The 14727-nt window shown below is 41.3% G+C and overlaps 1 protein-coding gene across 1 annotated transcript in view; it reads left to right on the forward strand.

The window, feature by feature from the left end:
* LOC138064099 (sodium/potassium/calcium exchanger 2-like) overlaps window positions 1-14727 on the forward strand; it is an 89392-nt gene that overhangs the window by 61770 nt on the left and 12895 nt on the right. Inside the window, 2 exon segments of the mRNA XM_068925083.1 lie at window positions 2686-2781; window positions 5348-5442. Coding sequence (XP_068781184.1) covers window positions 2686-2781; window positions 5348-5442 — 191 coding nt within the window.

Here is a 14727-nt window from a genome sequence, read left to right on the forward strand (position 1 = left end):
AAGCAAGCTAGAAGCAAGGCCCTGCCCCTCCTTGCCCTTGGGAGCTGCTTTTAAGCTGAGGCTGCACTGCTGGCCCTGCCTGTGCTACATCACAGCTGTGCAGCAGCTGTGTCTGCACCTGGTCTCCTACCTCCCTGAGTCTGACCTGGACCCACTGGCTCAGCTTTCTGGCTTGAGCTCGGGCCTGCCTCATCACTACAGACCTGCCTGGTGACTGGACTGAGGCTGACCCTGATCCTGACCTGGACATGCTGACTCAGCATCCTGGCTCCTGGTTGGTGAGGTCACTGCTCACACCTGCCTTGCTATCACTCTCAGCTCCCAGCTCCCAGCTCCCTTGCCCTTGGGGAGCAGCCAGCCCTTGCTGCCTGCCCCCAACATGAGCCTCTGGGGCTCGTATGTCCGGGTGTCAGCAACTGGGGAGATCAAGGGTCTGGGTCAGGTACTGGAGAGATGTGTGTGTGTGTGTGTGTGTGTGTGTGTGTGTGTGTGCGCACGCATGCGTGCATGTGTTCATCCCACTAGTGAGCCTCAAGCCTGATCAGCCAGAGGGGAGGAACAGGATGGGCTGAACATACTTGGTCACGTCTATGTGTGTGCTGGGTCAGTTTATGGGGGTGCCGATAAAGGCACTGCTCTGGCTGTGTTGGTCTGTGTGGCAGCTGTGTGTGCATTGTGAGTGCCTGCATTGTGAGTGTGTGTGTTCCTACGAGGAATACGTGGGCAGCCTCGTGACTGTCTGGACTTGGGGACATGAAATCACAGCAGCCACTTCCATTGGGCCCAGGTGGAGAAACCCCTGGGGTCTTAGAGTCCATTGAATTTGGCTCTAGTGGTTAGGAAGGGGGAATCCCTGGTGTTATGGAGCCCACCGGAACTGCTTACACCCCTCAAACATGAGTCAGATAACAGTAGCAAGTATAACCAAATATCCAGAATGCATTTGTGCTCTAGATCTCAGCAGGTAAGTTATCTTGTGTTTGTTAGCTTCTGTTTGGTCTGAAACTGACTTTAAATTAATTACTGTTTATTCAGGCCCTACCTGGGAATAAAATACATCGCAGTAGATTGGGACAGCTGTTCACACTAGACCTAGGGCTTTCTGCTAAATGTGAATGATTTATAAATGATTTAGAAATACTCTGATGTGGTCTGATTTGCTGGTGTGTCTGTGCATCTCTATGCTTCCCCTTTGCCAAACAAGTTTTGATTTGGTTTGTTTTCTATCTCAGGGAGGAAAAGGGGAGGGGGAGGAAAGAAGGAGGCATAGCTCCACTCTCCTTACGCATCTCACCATCTTCATTCACACTAGCATTAGTGCTTTTCTACAATGGTACTTCAACTTTGTGCTTTTGGTCATTGGTCCCTCCTCTCCATATAAGCTTCTTTGCTCATTTACTTCCACCTTTTGTTCACTCACGTAGAGCAAATCACATCAGAGAAGAGAGGATTTATTTCTTGACCCATGATTTATTCTTGCACATCCTTTATTTTAATTTGGAAGCAGTAATACTCTGTTATTCAACTCAGTGTGTTCATTCATGACTTCTCTGTACTTCCCACTCCTAACTGATTACTTGATTTCATTGAAATACCTTTTAGTGTTTCACCAACTGTTCACCAGCACTGGCTGTTTTCAGTGCATTGTTTTCAACTGGCGATGAAGTAAAACAGGTCAGAGCTCTATCTCATATTTGTGTTTTTAATTAGAACTGTACTGTAGCTAACCAGGTATATTTACAAAGAGAGAGAAAGACTAAAGGAACAATAGCATTAATATCACATTAATACAGATATGAGGATAAAAATATAAAAGGGAGCATAAAACTTCATTGTACATCACAAACTATTATAAACTATCTGGAGAGTCCTTATGTAAAAGGAGCAACCAATGTAGAGGAAGGACCAAATTCATTTCACTTACTGTTTGCCATCCTTGAAGCTGTCTAGTTTAAATGTGTCATTTGGACTCAGCAGCCATTAAAGAGTAAAAGGACCTGAAACCTCTTTCTTAGGATGGAATGAATTGCCCTGGAGCAGTCTAGATGATTAGCTGAGAGTAGGCATCTAACTCCTGAATGGTTAACCTCAGGGGAAGCAAAAACCAGCTGGTAGGCTGGGAAGAAATTTTTCCTCCAATACGTTTATATGGAAATCACTTGTTATGAAGTTTTCTGGATCTCCTGAAGTGCCTGTGTACTCGTGGAGTCACCGCTGAGAGCAAAGTGCCAGACTAGGTGGACCACAATCCCTACAGTGCAATTTATGGGTTCCTGTGAATGTCTATGTAGTTGTGTTACTACTTCAGACCTGAAACTGTCTGTACTTGTTTTATACCATCTTTATTCATTTTCTGTTTCTGCTGAGATTTTTATACCAACACTTTTATAGGGGGGAACTTGACTGACTAACTAAGCAAAAAAATAATGGGTTTTGTTCTTTTCAATTTCTTGATCATTTTCTTGTTGAGTTCTAAGAATAACAAAAATCTTTTACATTCTTATTTTCATTAAAAAAGGAAAATATGCATATATGAAAATGTCAGATAGTGTTTATTAGTGTGTGAACTGCTTGAGGAGGGATGGAAATTGATTATTAGTTCTGATTTATGGAGCCTAAGCTATGGCAAAAAAACTTAGCATCTCAAAATGGCTGCACTTGAAGAATGACAATGCTGTCTTTTAGGAAAGTTCAAGGAGAGGGCTGCAATTCTTCATAAGATTGCCAAAAAGAAGTGCCAGGTGGAAGATAGTGAAAGACAGAATGGAACTGCTAATCATGGTGAGTATAGCAGTGATGATTTATCACTTGATCCTAAAAGCCTTATTCAATGTGCATTATTTTGCTTGACAATCTGTAGAGCTAAATTTCTCCTACTTCACTTATACGAAGCTTGTCAAAATTATTCTGACTTTCTATAGAACCCATGGACACGGTTGGGAGTTAGATGCAAGAAGAGAAAGACTGATAAGACATCTAGGGAGTCACTCTGCAAGGCTGACAAGACAAATGGAATGCTGGTTTTGGACATGTGTTGACGTGAGAGAAATGGAGAGGCAAACTTACTCTCAGTTTGTGCTTAAAAACTCACTGTATTTACTGAGCTTTGATAGGTTAATGCAAGGACAGATATTTGACTATGCTGTGGTACTGCTCTATAATTAACCTGTACAACCCATAGGTATGAACAGACCACCTACCTGCAGGCAATGGCAGGAGAAGGCTAAACACTAGTTCCTCCCTGGCCACATTATTGGACCTCCTGCATAAGCACAGAACAGCAGTACATTTGCAGTACTAGGTAGCATTGTTAATCAGCATCTGGTATGCTCAGTAGTTCTGCACATGCACAGCATCCTCACAGGCCAAACAAATAGCTCTGGAAGCCACACCTGATTTATAGCATTGCCAGGGTCATTTAATGATGGTGTTTTGTTCTGTGCACATATGTACTGAAACCTGCCATGCATGCAGTTCACACTGTTTCATCTGCTCTAAAGAAGTAGTCTTCAACCCTTTTCAATTCATGGGCCCGTAAGAGTTTTCTAGTGAGGAAATGAAACCCTTCTGACATTTTACACAGGTAGTGTAAAAAACATAAAGTATAGGCTTTTTCTAGTCACCTTTGCAGATCCTGAGATTGAGAACCGCTGCCTTAAATAAATGCATGTTCTATGTGGCATCACTCTTGTCCAAAAAAAATCATATTTTTTAAAATTTTATATGTAGATCTACTATTTGGAGAGTCCATCTGTCCTAGGCCCATGTATGCCCCTCTTGCACAAAATGCATTTGCTCTATTCAATCTCTCAGTTCAAAACTTCCTATGTTAAAAGAAAATCTGTACTATGGCCCCTCTTTTCTCTACTTCATCACTGTGTGTTCTCTGCATTAGAAAAACAAATACAAATGTATCTGATAAAAATTGAATCATTTTATCACTTGACACTTTTCCTGACCTTCTGCTATATTTAGATCCAATTTGCTTGCAGGATCAAGAGTTTGAATGAAATGCTCTGTTAATACAACATAATGCTGGGTGTGGGCTTAAGGGACAATCTACATACAGTGAAAGAATTATAGAGAGTCTGGCACTTCACTGTGGCTGTGATCTCAATTTTTAATTTAGAAAGAATCTCAGGGTAGCAGTAATGCAACTACGCAGCTGTATTTAATTCTGTGCACAAGATGATACCATAAAACACATTGCATTTGAGTTAGATATTGCTTGTCACTATTCCCCATAACTTCAGATTGTCCAAGGGAGTTTTGGCCATTTTTATCTAGTAAATACCAACAGACATGATTACTGGTCAGAGAATTCCAAAATAGTCATGGTAAAAAGAATTCACTGTATAAATTTGAGGTCAGAACTCAGAGGTTCTATTCTCTCCCTTTAACTATGGCAGAGGTCTAGCATGAGGAATATAGGATTCTCTTATAAAAATATTGGACAGTTTGATTTGTCCTTTTTTTTTCTTCTCCCATATTTTTGTAGAAATAGAAAGAACATGAATATTATTTGATAAAATTGAACCATTCCAAAGGCAGAAACTTCCAGTCCAGAATCTGCCTTTAGAAGCTGAACCCTGTTCTCCATATCTTTAAAAGAGACTTGTTGAAAAAAGCTCTTAATCTGAGGGAAAAACGTTACATGTTCTGTGAAAATCCCACTTCTCTCTCATGTGCCACTCCAGGGATGTGGAGCAGCCCACGATTTACCATGGGAGTGCTCAAGTATCTCAGTAAAGTTTTACCATATCTGAGCACTTGTTGTTCACATGCAGAAATCCCCAAATGGCAAGTTATAAGCATTTCAAGCCTATATAACAATCATAATATTAATGACCTCGGGAGCTATAAGTAACTTTACTAATTGCAGAAGGTAGTGTAGACAGGGTAGATAAGTTACCATATCGCTTTGACTATATCCCCTTATCTGTAAATTTAGCATCCTATGTTCTTTATTGTCTGAATAGAATTCTGTGTGTCAATTTTTACTTAAAGTGTTAGGCTGAGTTTTGCATAAGTAAAGAGCATTGCATGTGTTCAAAAGTCACAGTTAAGAATGTAAATTTTTCTGAAATATAAATGCCATTAGGATAGATCCTTCAATTCCTATTCCATAAAATTCCTTCCTGATCAAAATATTACTCAAAATCTGTACTGGTTAAATAGAAGCCAGAATTTTTGTCTCTTTTTTTTAAGGGAGGTGGTGGTTCACCAACAACATTCATTTGATGATTTTAAAAGACTGAATATATGACAGTAGCTTCACTAATGGATCTGTTATATAATATTCTGTTCCACTCTTTTTTTCCACTCCTATTTATGGATGATGCCACAGCAAAAAGCGCAAAAGTGGAAGTTGCAGTAACACCACCAAGTGATTCAGGACCGGTGCAGAATGGAATCACCCATAACATGAAAGAAGAGGTTAATGTCTTTTTTATTCCTCTTTTTATTTTTATCTTGGTAAATATATTCCTGCTTGATTCTGCATTTCACTGAAAGTTTCCATCCTAATAGCAAGAAGCCAGTATTATGAACTGCCTACAATATGTTTAATCTTCATTTTCAACTAAACTCAATGTATGAGAGCATGTTTTACCATAATATAAAGGGCTTTCCCTTGTCCTTCTCCTCAAATGGCAGATCTGAAATGCCTTCTTTGAGGAAATTTTTTTTGCTCATCACATGGGGAGTTATGTGCACAGCCCTTGATATAGTTAATGGAAATTGCTTGTCTGATTATCCTCATACTGCATAGAACTTGTTCTTTTAAGAAAGTCATCTGTCTTGTTGCAATTTATGGGATAGTTAAAAGAGTAGTTACAAGAGGAAAGGTGTACACAAATTTCTATATACTGTCTTTGAACAAAAGTCTTGAGACAGATAAGAAATTAAGTTGGATGAGATGTAGTGTACTGGTGTTTCTGAGAGTCTCACTGCATATGGTCTCACTGAACACTGCAAAAGAAGAAAATAAACATTGAAATGCACTTATTTTAACATATTTTATGGACAATAATCAAGCAACGGCATGACTATGTCTAACTTGCACAATGACTACTGAAATAGCTGTAGAGATGAGCTAACTTCTGACCTTTGTTAAATGAGCTGTAATTCTCATGTGTAGCTGACTGCTAAATTTGGCCCTCGTAGCCACTTTTAAAAATGTATCCAGGAATTTTTAAATGTTGTAAATCCCACCTAACTCCCAAATAGGCAAATAAGTGGAAAAAAAATGCTAGTGATATGACTTTGTTAAACCTGGGCGTTGTCCTTTTAGACTGAGAACAAAACCTCACACAGAAAGTTGTGTAAAATATAATCCTTGACACCAACATCTGTATAATGATTTTGTTTAAATTTTAAATGTACAGCTGAATTCTCAGCCTTTTCCTTAGGCTATAGTGACACATGAAAGTTGCTGCAAGAGATGCTTGAGTGGTGGTTTGTACCATAGCATGAGCTTACCCTTACTGACGGACTATTTTGCATTTACCATACAGCAAAAGTAGGCAGAAAAAAAAGGCAACAACTGTGTTTGATTTGAATAATCCAAGGTTTGATTCTAGAAATTTTAGTTACTTTCACTTATTTTTCATTTAACAGGATTGTTAGTCTAAATTAGAGACAGTCTTGCCTTGTTGTTCATGAAGACCCAAGCTATGTCATCGTAGTCAGGTGAAATTTTTCCCCTGAAATTTGTTGCAAGCCATAGGAAAAATTAAAAATGCTGTGCAAATAAATAAATAGACAAACACTGAAAATAGTTATATTGACCACTTCCTTAACATGATTATCCCTCACCAGGAGCATAATCTATACTGGGTGCAGGACAGGTTATCTAATTCCATAGAGCTATCTGAAAGGTTGGGAAAAAACACTGTGAGGCATAGTAGAAGTCATCTTTGGGAGAAGTTTCTGTTTACTTTAAAAAGCAAGAGGTAGTGAAATGACAAGAGAACTATGCTCCACTGATGTGTTAAGGCACCAGAATAGCCAACTATCTTTAATTCCTCTCTGTTCATAGGTGATTTTGATCTCTGGGGATAGGAATGGAGAATCAATATCATGATTCTAATAGAGCTAGGTAGTTTTTATTATCCTGAGGAATCAAGTAATGATCACAGAATCTCAGAATGGCCAAGGTTGGAAGGGACCTCTGGAGATCATCTAGTCCAACCTCCCTGCTCAAGCAGGGTCACCTAGAGCATATTGCCCAGGATCACATCCAGACGGGTTTTGAATATTTCCAGCGAAGGAGACTCCACTACCTCTCTGGGCAACCTGTTCCAATGCTCTGTCACCCTCACAGTGAAGAAGTTTTTTCTCAGGTTCAGATGGAACTTCCTGTGGTTCAGTTTGCGCCCATTGCCTCTTGTCCTGTTGCTGGGCACCAAGGAGAAGAGGCTGGCCTCATCCTCTTGACACTCCCCCTTCAGATACTTGTACACCTTTATGAGATCGCCTCTCAGTCTTCTCTTCTCCAGGCTGAACAGGCCCAGCTCTCTCAGCCTTTCTTCAGAGGAGAGATGCTCCAGCCCTCTAATCATCTTTGTAGCCCTACGCTGGACTCTCTCCAGTAGCGCCATGTCTCTCTTGTCCTGGGGAGCCCAGCACTGGACACAGGACTCCAGGTGAGGCCTCCCCAGGGCTGAGTAGAGGGGCAGGATCACCTCCCTCGACCTGCTGGCAACACTCTGCCTAATGCAACCCAGGATACCATTGGCCTTCTTGGCCACAAGGGCACACTGTTGGCTCATGTTTAACTTGTCCACCAGCACTCCCAGGTCCTTCTCTGCAGAGCTGCTTTCCAGCAGGTCAACCCCCAGCCTGTACTGGTGCATGGAGCACAGCCTTCTGGTGTCTCAGCTACTCACCCTAGTTTTGTATCATCAGCAAACTTGCTGAGGGTGCACTCTGTCCCTTCCTCCAGGTCATCAATGAATATGTTGAACAAGACTGGACCCAGGACTGACCCCTGGGGGACACCACTAGCCACAGGCCTCCAACTTGACTCTGCGCCATTCACCACAACCCTCTGAGCTCGGCCATCCAGCCAGTTCTCAATCCACCTCGCTGTCCACTCATCCATCCCACACTTCCTGAGCTTACCTACAAGGATGTGATGGGAGACAGTGTCAAAAGCCTTGCTGAAGTCCAGGGAGACAACATCCACTGCTCTCCCTTCATCTCCCCAGCCAGTCATTCCGTCATAGAAGGCTATCAGGTTGGTCAAGCATGATTTCCCCTTGGTGAATCCATGCTGACTACTCCTGATCACCTTCTTGTCCTCCAGATGCTTAGTGATGACCTCCAGGAGGAGCTGTTCCATCACCTTTCCAGGGATGGAGGTGAGGCTGACAGGCCTGTAGTTCCCTGGCTCCTCCTTCTTGCCCTTTTTGAAGACTGGGGTGACACTGGCTTCCTTCCAGTCCTCAGGCACCTCTCCTGTTCTCCAGGACCTTTCCAAGATGATGGAGAGTGGCCTAGCAAGAACATCCGCCAGCTCCCTCAGCACTCGTGGGTGCATCCCATCAGGGCCCATGGATTTGTGGGTGTCAAGTTTGCACAAATGATCTCTAACCTGATCCTCCTTGACCAAGGGAGAGTCTTCCTTTCTCCAGACTTTCTCTCTTGTCCCCAGGGTCTGGAATTCCCGATTTTTTATTACATTGACATGGCATAGAATCTGTTTTGGTGTATGTAAATGATCATTCTGTGGGGCAAATGAAAACTCAAATGGATCTAAAGTTCAATAGCTTAAGAAGGAACTTGGTCTTGCTTTGCAAGCTTTTGCTCTGAGATTGTTCAGTGAAAATGATGAAGGAAAAGCAGTCGTTTCTCACAGCAATGTCCATATATTGTAATGAAGTGGTTTCTAAGTTTGTTCAGAAATCTGCAAGGTCAAGCAACCTCATCATCCAAGACAGTGGTTTCAATTTCAAACAACTGCAGGATAAGTAGATGAAATTATTGCAAGACTACATTACTCAGCAATGTCTTCTTCCTCCTCCTTCCCTTTTTCCTTAGACATTTCAAACTTTCAGTTGGGTGGTGTTTGGAACTTTTATGTCAGATTCAGCAAGCATTAACATGGTTTGAAAATATACTCTGCTGTATCAGAGGTGGGATTATTTATCCTGATCAAGATGACAAGAGAGAGAGAAAAGGGAGGGTTACAACTTAAAGTACGTAGGAGTGATTCTGCAATTTCAGCTCCATCAATCTGGAAGAAATTATTTTAGTTGTCTGCTGGCACAATAGCAAATAGCAACCCCCCCCCCCAATAAAATTTTAAGACAGTCCATGCTGGCTCCCTCCCCAGCAGCCTTTCTAATCTTTTCCTCTTCCAGTGATTGCCTGATAGTTACTTCCATTATAGGCTACTTCAGTTATTGATATGCTGGAATCTATCGATACATTGTAAAAGAAAAAAAAAACTCTACTCATCCATGCTAGTTTAATCAAATAAATAGATCCCTGTCATAGTTAGAACCCTCCTCCCTCTGAAGTTCTGTGCCTACATCTCTCTACTGTACGATGACTGTTCTTGAATGTATTGCCTGGTTGTCTGGTGCACAGCTTCTTGGTATATTTTTCTGAGATATGGCATCACCTTGAAGCTAATGTTGGGCTTTCTGAGATGATCAAAGTTGATAAAATAGAGCAGATCATAAAGGAGGTTAGGAGATGACGAACAGAAAGAGAGAGAGGAAAAAAGATTTAGGCAATAAAAGAGCAAGAGTAAAGGTCAAGAGGGACAAAAACAAAGAAAAGCAGGATCCTCTCCTCCTCCAAGGAAAATCTCCTGTTTATGTCAGCAGGAAAACATTCAACCAAAGCTCAGGGGAAAGCTAAAGCCTGACTGTTTCCAGCTGTATGGGAGAGGAGCAGATGATTCCAGTAATAGACTGAAGTGCAGCTACCAAGACACCACTGAAACAGCATTTGGAAGCTGGAGACTTCCAGCTCCAAATTGGAGAATTCAAAACTTCCTAAAGGTCTGGGCAAAAGATAAACTGGAATATGGAAAAATTCATGCTCAGGACCTCATAAGAGGGCCAGATCCACCACCACAAAGGCAACATAAGCATCCAAAAGAAGCAGAGAAGGGGGTGCAACTCACAATCAGGAGTATGAAAATATGGGGAAAATTATCTCAAGACAGTCAAGCTTTGGTTACTGCATTGCCCAAGAAAAACAAAGGAAGTATGGACCAGAACAGACAGCAGCACCTTGACAGCTAAAGGAAGATCATACCCAGGCTTTCACATATCCCAAACTCATTCTCACAGCAATATGTTCTGTTCCTGCAGTCATGGGTTCTCTCCTCACATAGCAATGACTGCCTGAGAAATGAGAACACCACAGATACAATAGATTGAATGTGAAGCACCAGGTGAATGGCAGAAGTGGTCCCATCAATCACAGTTAAAATTTTGGCAAAAGTGCTCCAAAAAATATAATAACCTAATGGTCTTGGTAGGTCTTTTTGATTTGTTTTACTGAGTGATTTACTGAGGGACAGTGTGAAGAGAAGCAGCCAGACCTAGTGATAGTAGTTTTGATTTCAGTAATGTCCTTTCAAGGAAGTATTTAAGGTTTCCAAAATTTAACACTATAATGCAGTTTTAATTTGCCATCTTGATTGGTGTAAAAACAATTTCCTTTAGAATAAAAGAAAGAATGATAGAGATAGCCATGAATATAATAACAATATTGAAAATCTAAAAGATTTTCATGTAAGCTGTAACAATGCTATCTGTCTTTGTGCTAAGCTGTGCCTGGAGGGAACATATACAAAGTTTTTCCTATTTGAGTTTAAGCTAGGGTCACTCAAAGATATACAGTTGGAGTTGTGTCCAGTTTGACTAATAAAGGCCATCTAGGAGGTGATGGGGACATTTATAGGGATGATAGAAAAAATATACCACCTCCTTTTTAAAACAAACACGCTACCTTTAGATTGTTGCTTAAGAAATCAGGTTACTCCAGACTTTGTAGCAGTATAGGGAAAACTGAATTTTGCTGCTCCTAGAATGAAAGGCTGTGGCATTCCTGCCATGGGAAAGAAAAGGGCAGGAAAAAAAGAACAGAGGAGAGATGAGAACCTTGGAGATGAGAACCTAAGGCTTGCAGCTGATGAAGAGGTTCACTGCCATAAAAGTTGAGGAAGAGCTAGGCATGGTTTGAAGTGAAGCAACTGGGCCAACAGACCCTGTGCCACGCAGAAGCACCCAGAGGAAGCAGCAAGTAATAGCAGTGGGTGACTCCCTGCTGCAGGGGACAGAGGCACCCATCTGCCAGCCTGACCTGCCATCTAGAGAGGTTTGCTGCTTGCCAGGAGCTTGGATCCAGGATGTTGTGGAGAGACTGCCAAGGCTTGTCCGTCCCTCTGACTATTACCCCCTGCCACTCTTCCATGTGGGCACCACTGATACTGCCAAGGACAACTTGGAAAGTATCAAACGTGACTACAGAGCTCTGGGGGCAGTGGTCAGGGAATGGGGGCCCAGGTGGTTTTCTCCTCTATCCTGCCAGTGAGGGGGAAGGGTGTGAGGAGGAATGGACTGATACTGCGAGTCAACAATTGGCTGTGTAGCTGGTGTTGGCAACAGGGTTTTTGGTTTCTATGACCATGGGACCCTGTTTGAAGATCGACATCTGCTTGGGAGAGATGGGATCCCCTTTACTAAGCAGGGCACGTGCATCTGCCAACAGGCTGGCCGACCTGGTAAGGAGAGCTTTAAACTAGGAAACACACAGGAAGGGCAGAGTTATAGGGACCACGCAATCCACAAAACAGGGCTCAAGCAGGGATAATTCCAGCAATTGCATGCGGGCAAGGAAGTGCCTACAAGGCAACACTATGGGGAAACCTCTTGCACTCTTTCTGGGAAATCATCACACGTGGGTGCCTCTTGAAGCACCTGTACACTAATGCATGCAGCATGGGGAATAAACAGGAAGATTTTTGAGATCTGTGTGCAGTCGCAGGGCTATGATCTCATTGCAATTACAGAGATGTGGTAGGTTAGCTTGCATGACTGGAATGCTGCAATGGATGGATACAGGCTCTTTAGGAAGGACAGGCCAGGAAGGCAAGGAGGCAAAGAAGGCCAATGGTATCCTGGGCTGCATTAGGCAGAGCATTGCCAGCAGGTCAAGGGAGGAGATCCTTCCCCTCTACTCAGCCCTGGTGAGGCTGCATCTGGAGTGCTGTGTCCAGTGCTGGAGCGAGTCCAGCAAAGGACTACTAAGATGATGAAGGGACTGGAGCATTTCTCATATGAGGAGAGGCTGAGAGAGCTGGGACTGTTCAGCCTGGAGAAGAGAAGGCTCAGGGGGACCTTATCAATGTGTATAAGTGTCTGAAGGGAGGGTGTAATGAGGACGGGGCCTGACTCTTCTCAGTGGTACCCAGTGACAGGACGAGCACAGTGACAGGACAGGCAATGGGCACAAACTGAAACACAGGAAGTTTTGTCTGAACATGCCTAACATGACCTGAATATTATGCAAGTTTTCAGGCCAAACATTGAAGAAAAGAATAGTTAAAAACATGGAGACAACAGGATAAAATGCAGGATCAGTTGTGCAAACCATATATGAAGTACAAACATGATATCTTTTTTTAATATAATACCTGATTTTCCTATTTTCCAGACAAAGCAAATCTAGTAAAGCTCATCAGAGTAGACTTTGGTAATGCATTTAATGCAATGCCACATGGGAAATTAGGTGATACAGCAGGGGACTGACCTAGGTAACCCTGGAGATTATTCCCAGTCATAGGTAGCAGGTTTTGCAGCGATAGAGAGGTAAATGATAACCAACTGGTGGGTGTTTTTGTATGTGTTTCTGCTAAAAACCATTGTCAGGTTAGCAGGGTTTAGAAAATGTGTTATGCCTCATGCAGCATCCTGGGTGTTTCTGTCTTTTACTGATTGTATTTTAAACTATTTACAAATTTTAAAACCTTTGTCCTTTGTAGCTCCCACTTAAAATTCTGTTTCTCATTCTTTCCTAGTACTGTCTGAGAGTAACTTTTCCTCCTTTAAGTACAATAAATATTTGAGGGAGAGAGGGGAACTTAATGTAAACTATATGCACTTCAATCCAGTTTAATAATGCAGTGATTGATGTAGTATTTACTCTTGCTCTGTAAAAACAACAAACGTTTTTTTTTGAGCTGTTACTCGCAATGTTAGAAACACTGCTTGGTGGCAAGTACACCTGATTACTTAATCAATCTATCTGATCTCTGTGAGGTCAAAGCTAATCTGTTTCAAAATCCAGATCTTCTGCTTTTGTTTAATATAGCCCACTGAGATTAACATGAGATTAGAGCTCATCTGATTGTGAGAATAGCATCTGCACATGAAATCTTTCAGTGCTCTTTTGCAAACATTCTTTTTCATTGTTTGTCATGCATACAAGAAGACTTGAAAGAAAATGTTGAAAGTACAGTCATTATGGATATTAAAATAGAGGATACATAGCAAAACTACCTCTTTACTCATTTCTCTAAAACAGGGAATTGCATCTGATATTTTTTGAGCTGCAGAGTACCCAACTAACCCTGACAGACTATTCAAAGGGAACGTTAGCCTATTAGAGTATGTATTTACTTATCATTATTGATTTATTTGCATTATTTGCATTGAGGTAGTGCCTACAAGCTCATCCAGGGATGGGTATATGCATTCAGCATTGCAAATATACAAATAAGAGAAAGGCAGTCCTGATTCTCAGGAACCTACGATGGAAGTACAAGAAGAGAGAAAACAGGAAGATATTACAAATGGACAGAGGAGAAAGAATTATGACTGTAATTTTGATTAATGTAGTAAGTAAACACAGGTTATATTTTCATATAAAATCTTCAGTTAAAAACAAACACCTAATATATACTTAAAATGTCAACCTTGTTGCCATAGAATGTTGCAGAGGATAAAAGCATAAATTGATTCAAAAAAGGATTAGACAAGTCCATGGAAGGACATCAATGACTATTAAATATGATGGTCTAATGCAGCTTCTAGCTCAGAAAGTCCCTAAACCATTAAACTGTGGCAGATGAGAGAATATGCCATGTTCTAATACTTCTGCTCAGAGTAACCAAGTCCACTCGTTGTTAGAAACTGGATACTGGGCTAGATGGGCCTTTGGTCTGACAAAGTATGGCAGTTCTTATGCTCTTAGTCCAGTTAACCTTACCATATTATAAACAACTGTAGAGAGCTTACAGTATTTTTACCCCCCAATCACTTAATGTTTCCCACAGTATAATACTTAAAATTGTTCTGGGAAGAGGCCTTCAGGTGTTCTTTCTGGTTAATAGACAGTGATGCTTAACATTTTTAATGGCTATCTAGAATACTTAGAATTAGTACTACTTGTAATATAAATAATTTGTACAGTTATATTTTCATTAGTATATGTCAGGGAACAGCAATTTAGCATTTCATAAAAGAAACATATTTAACAATATAACTATTGACTTCTCATCATAAAAGCTGCCAAAAATCCAAAAAATAGTTTCAGTATTAATTACTAAAAACTATGAGTGTGAACATTTAGTATGCACCCTGCAGATAGGTTGAATTCACAGACAATGCCTCTTCCTTAAGTCTGTCTTGAGTCATTTCACATCATTGCTGTTTAGCCCAGAGCATAATACTCACATTTACATGGTCTGGTAGTCATGATAAT

This window comes from Struthio camelus, chromosome W, assembly GCF_040807025.1.
Source record: "Struthio camelus isolate bStrCam1 chromosome W, bStrCam1.hap1, whole genome shotgun sequence".
Classification (NCBI taxonomy): domain Eukaryota; kingdom Metazoa; phylum Chordata; class Aves; order Struthioniformes; family Struthionidae; genus Struthio; species Struthio camelus.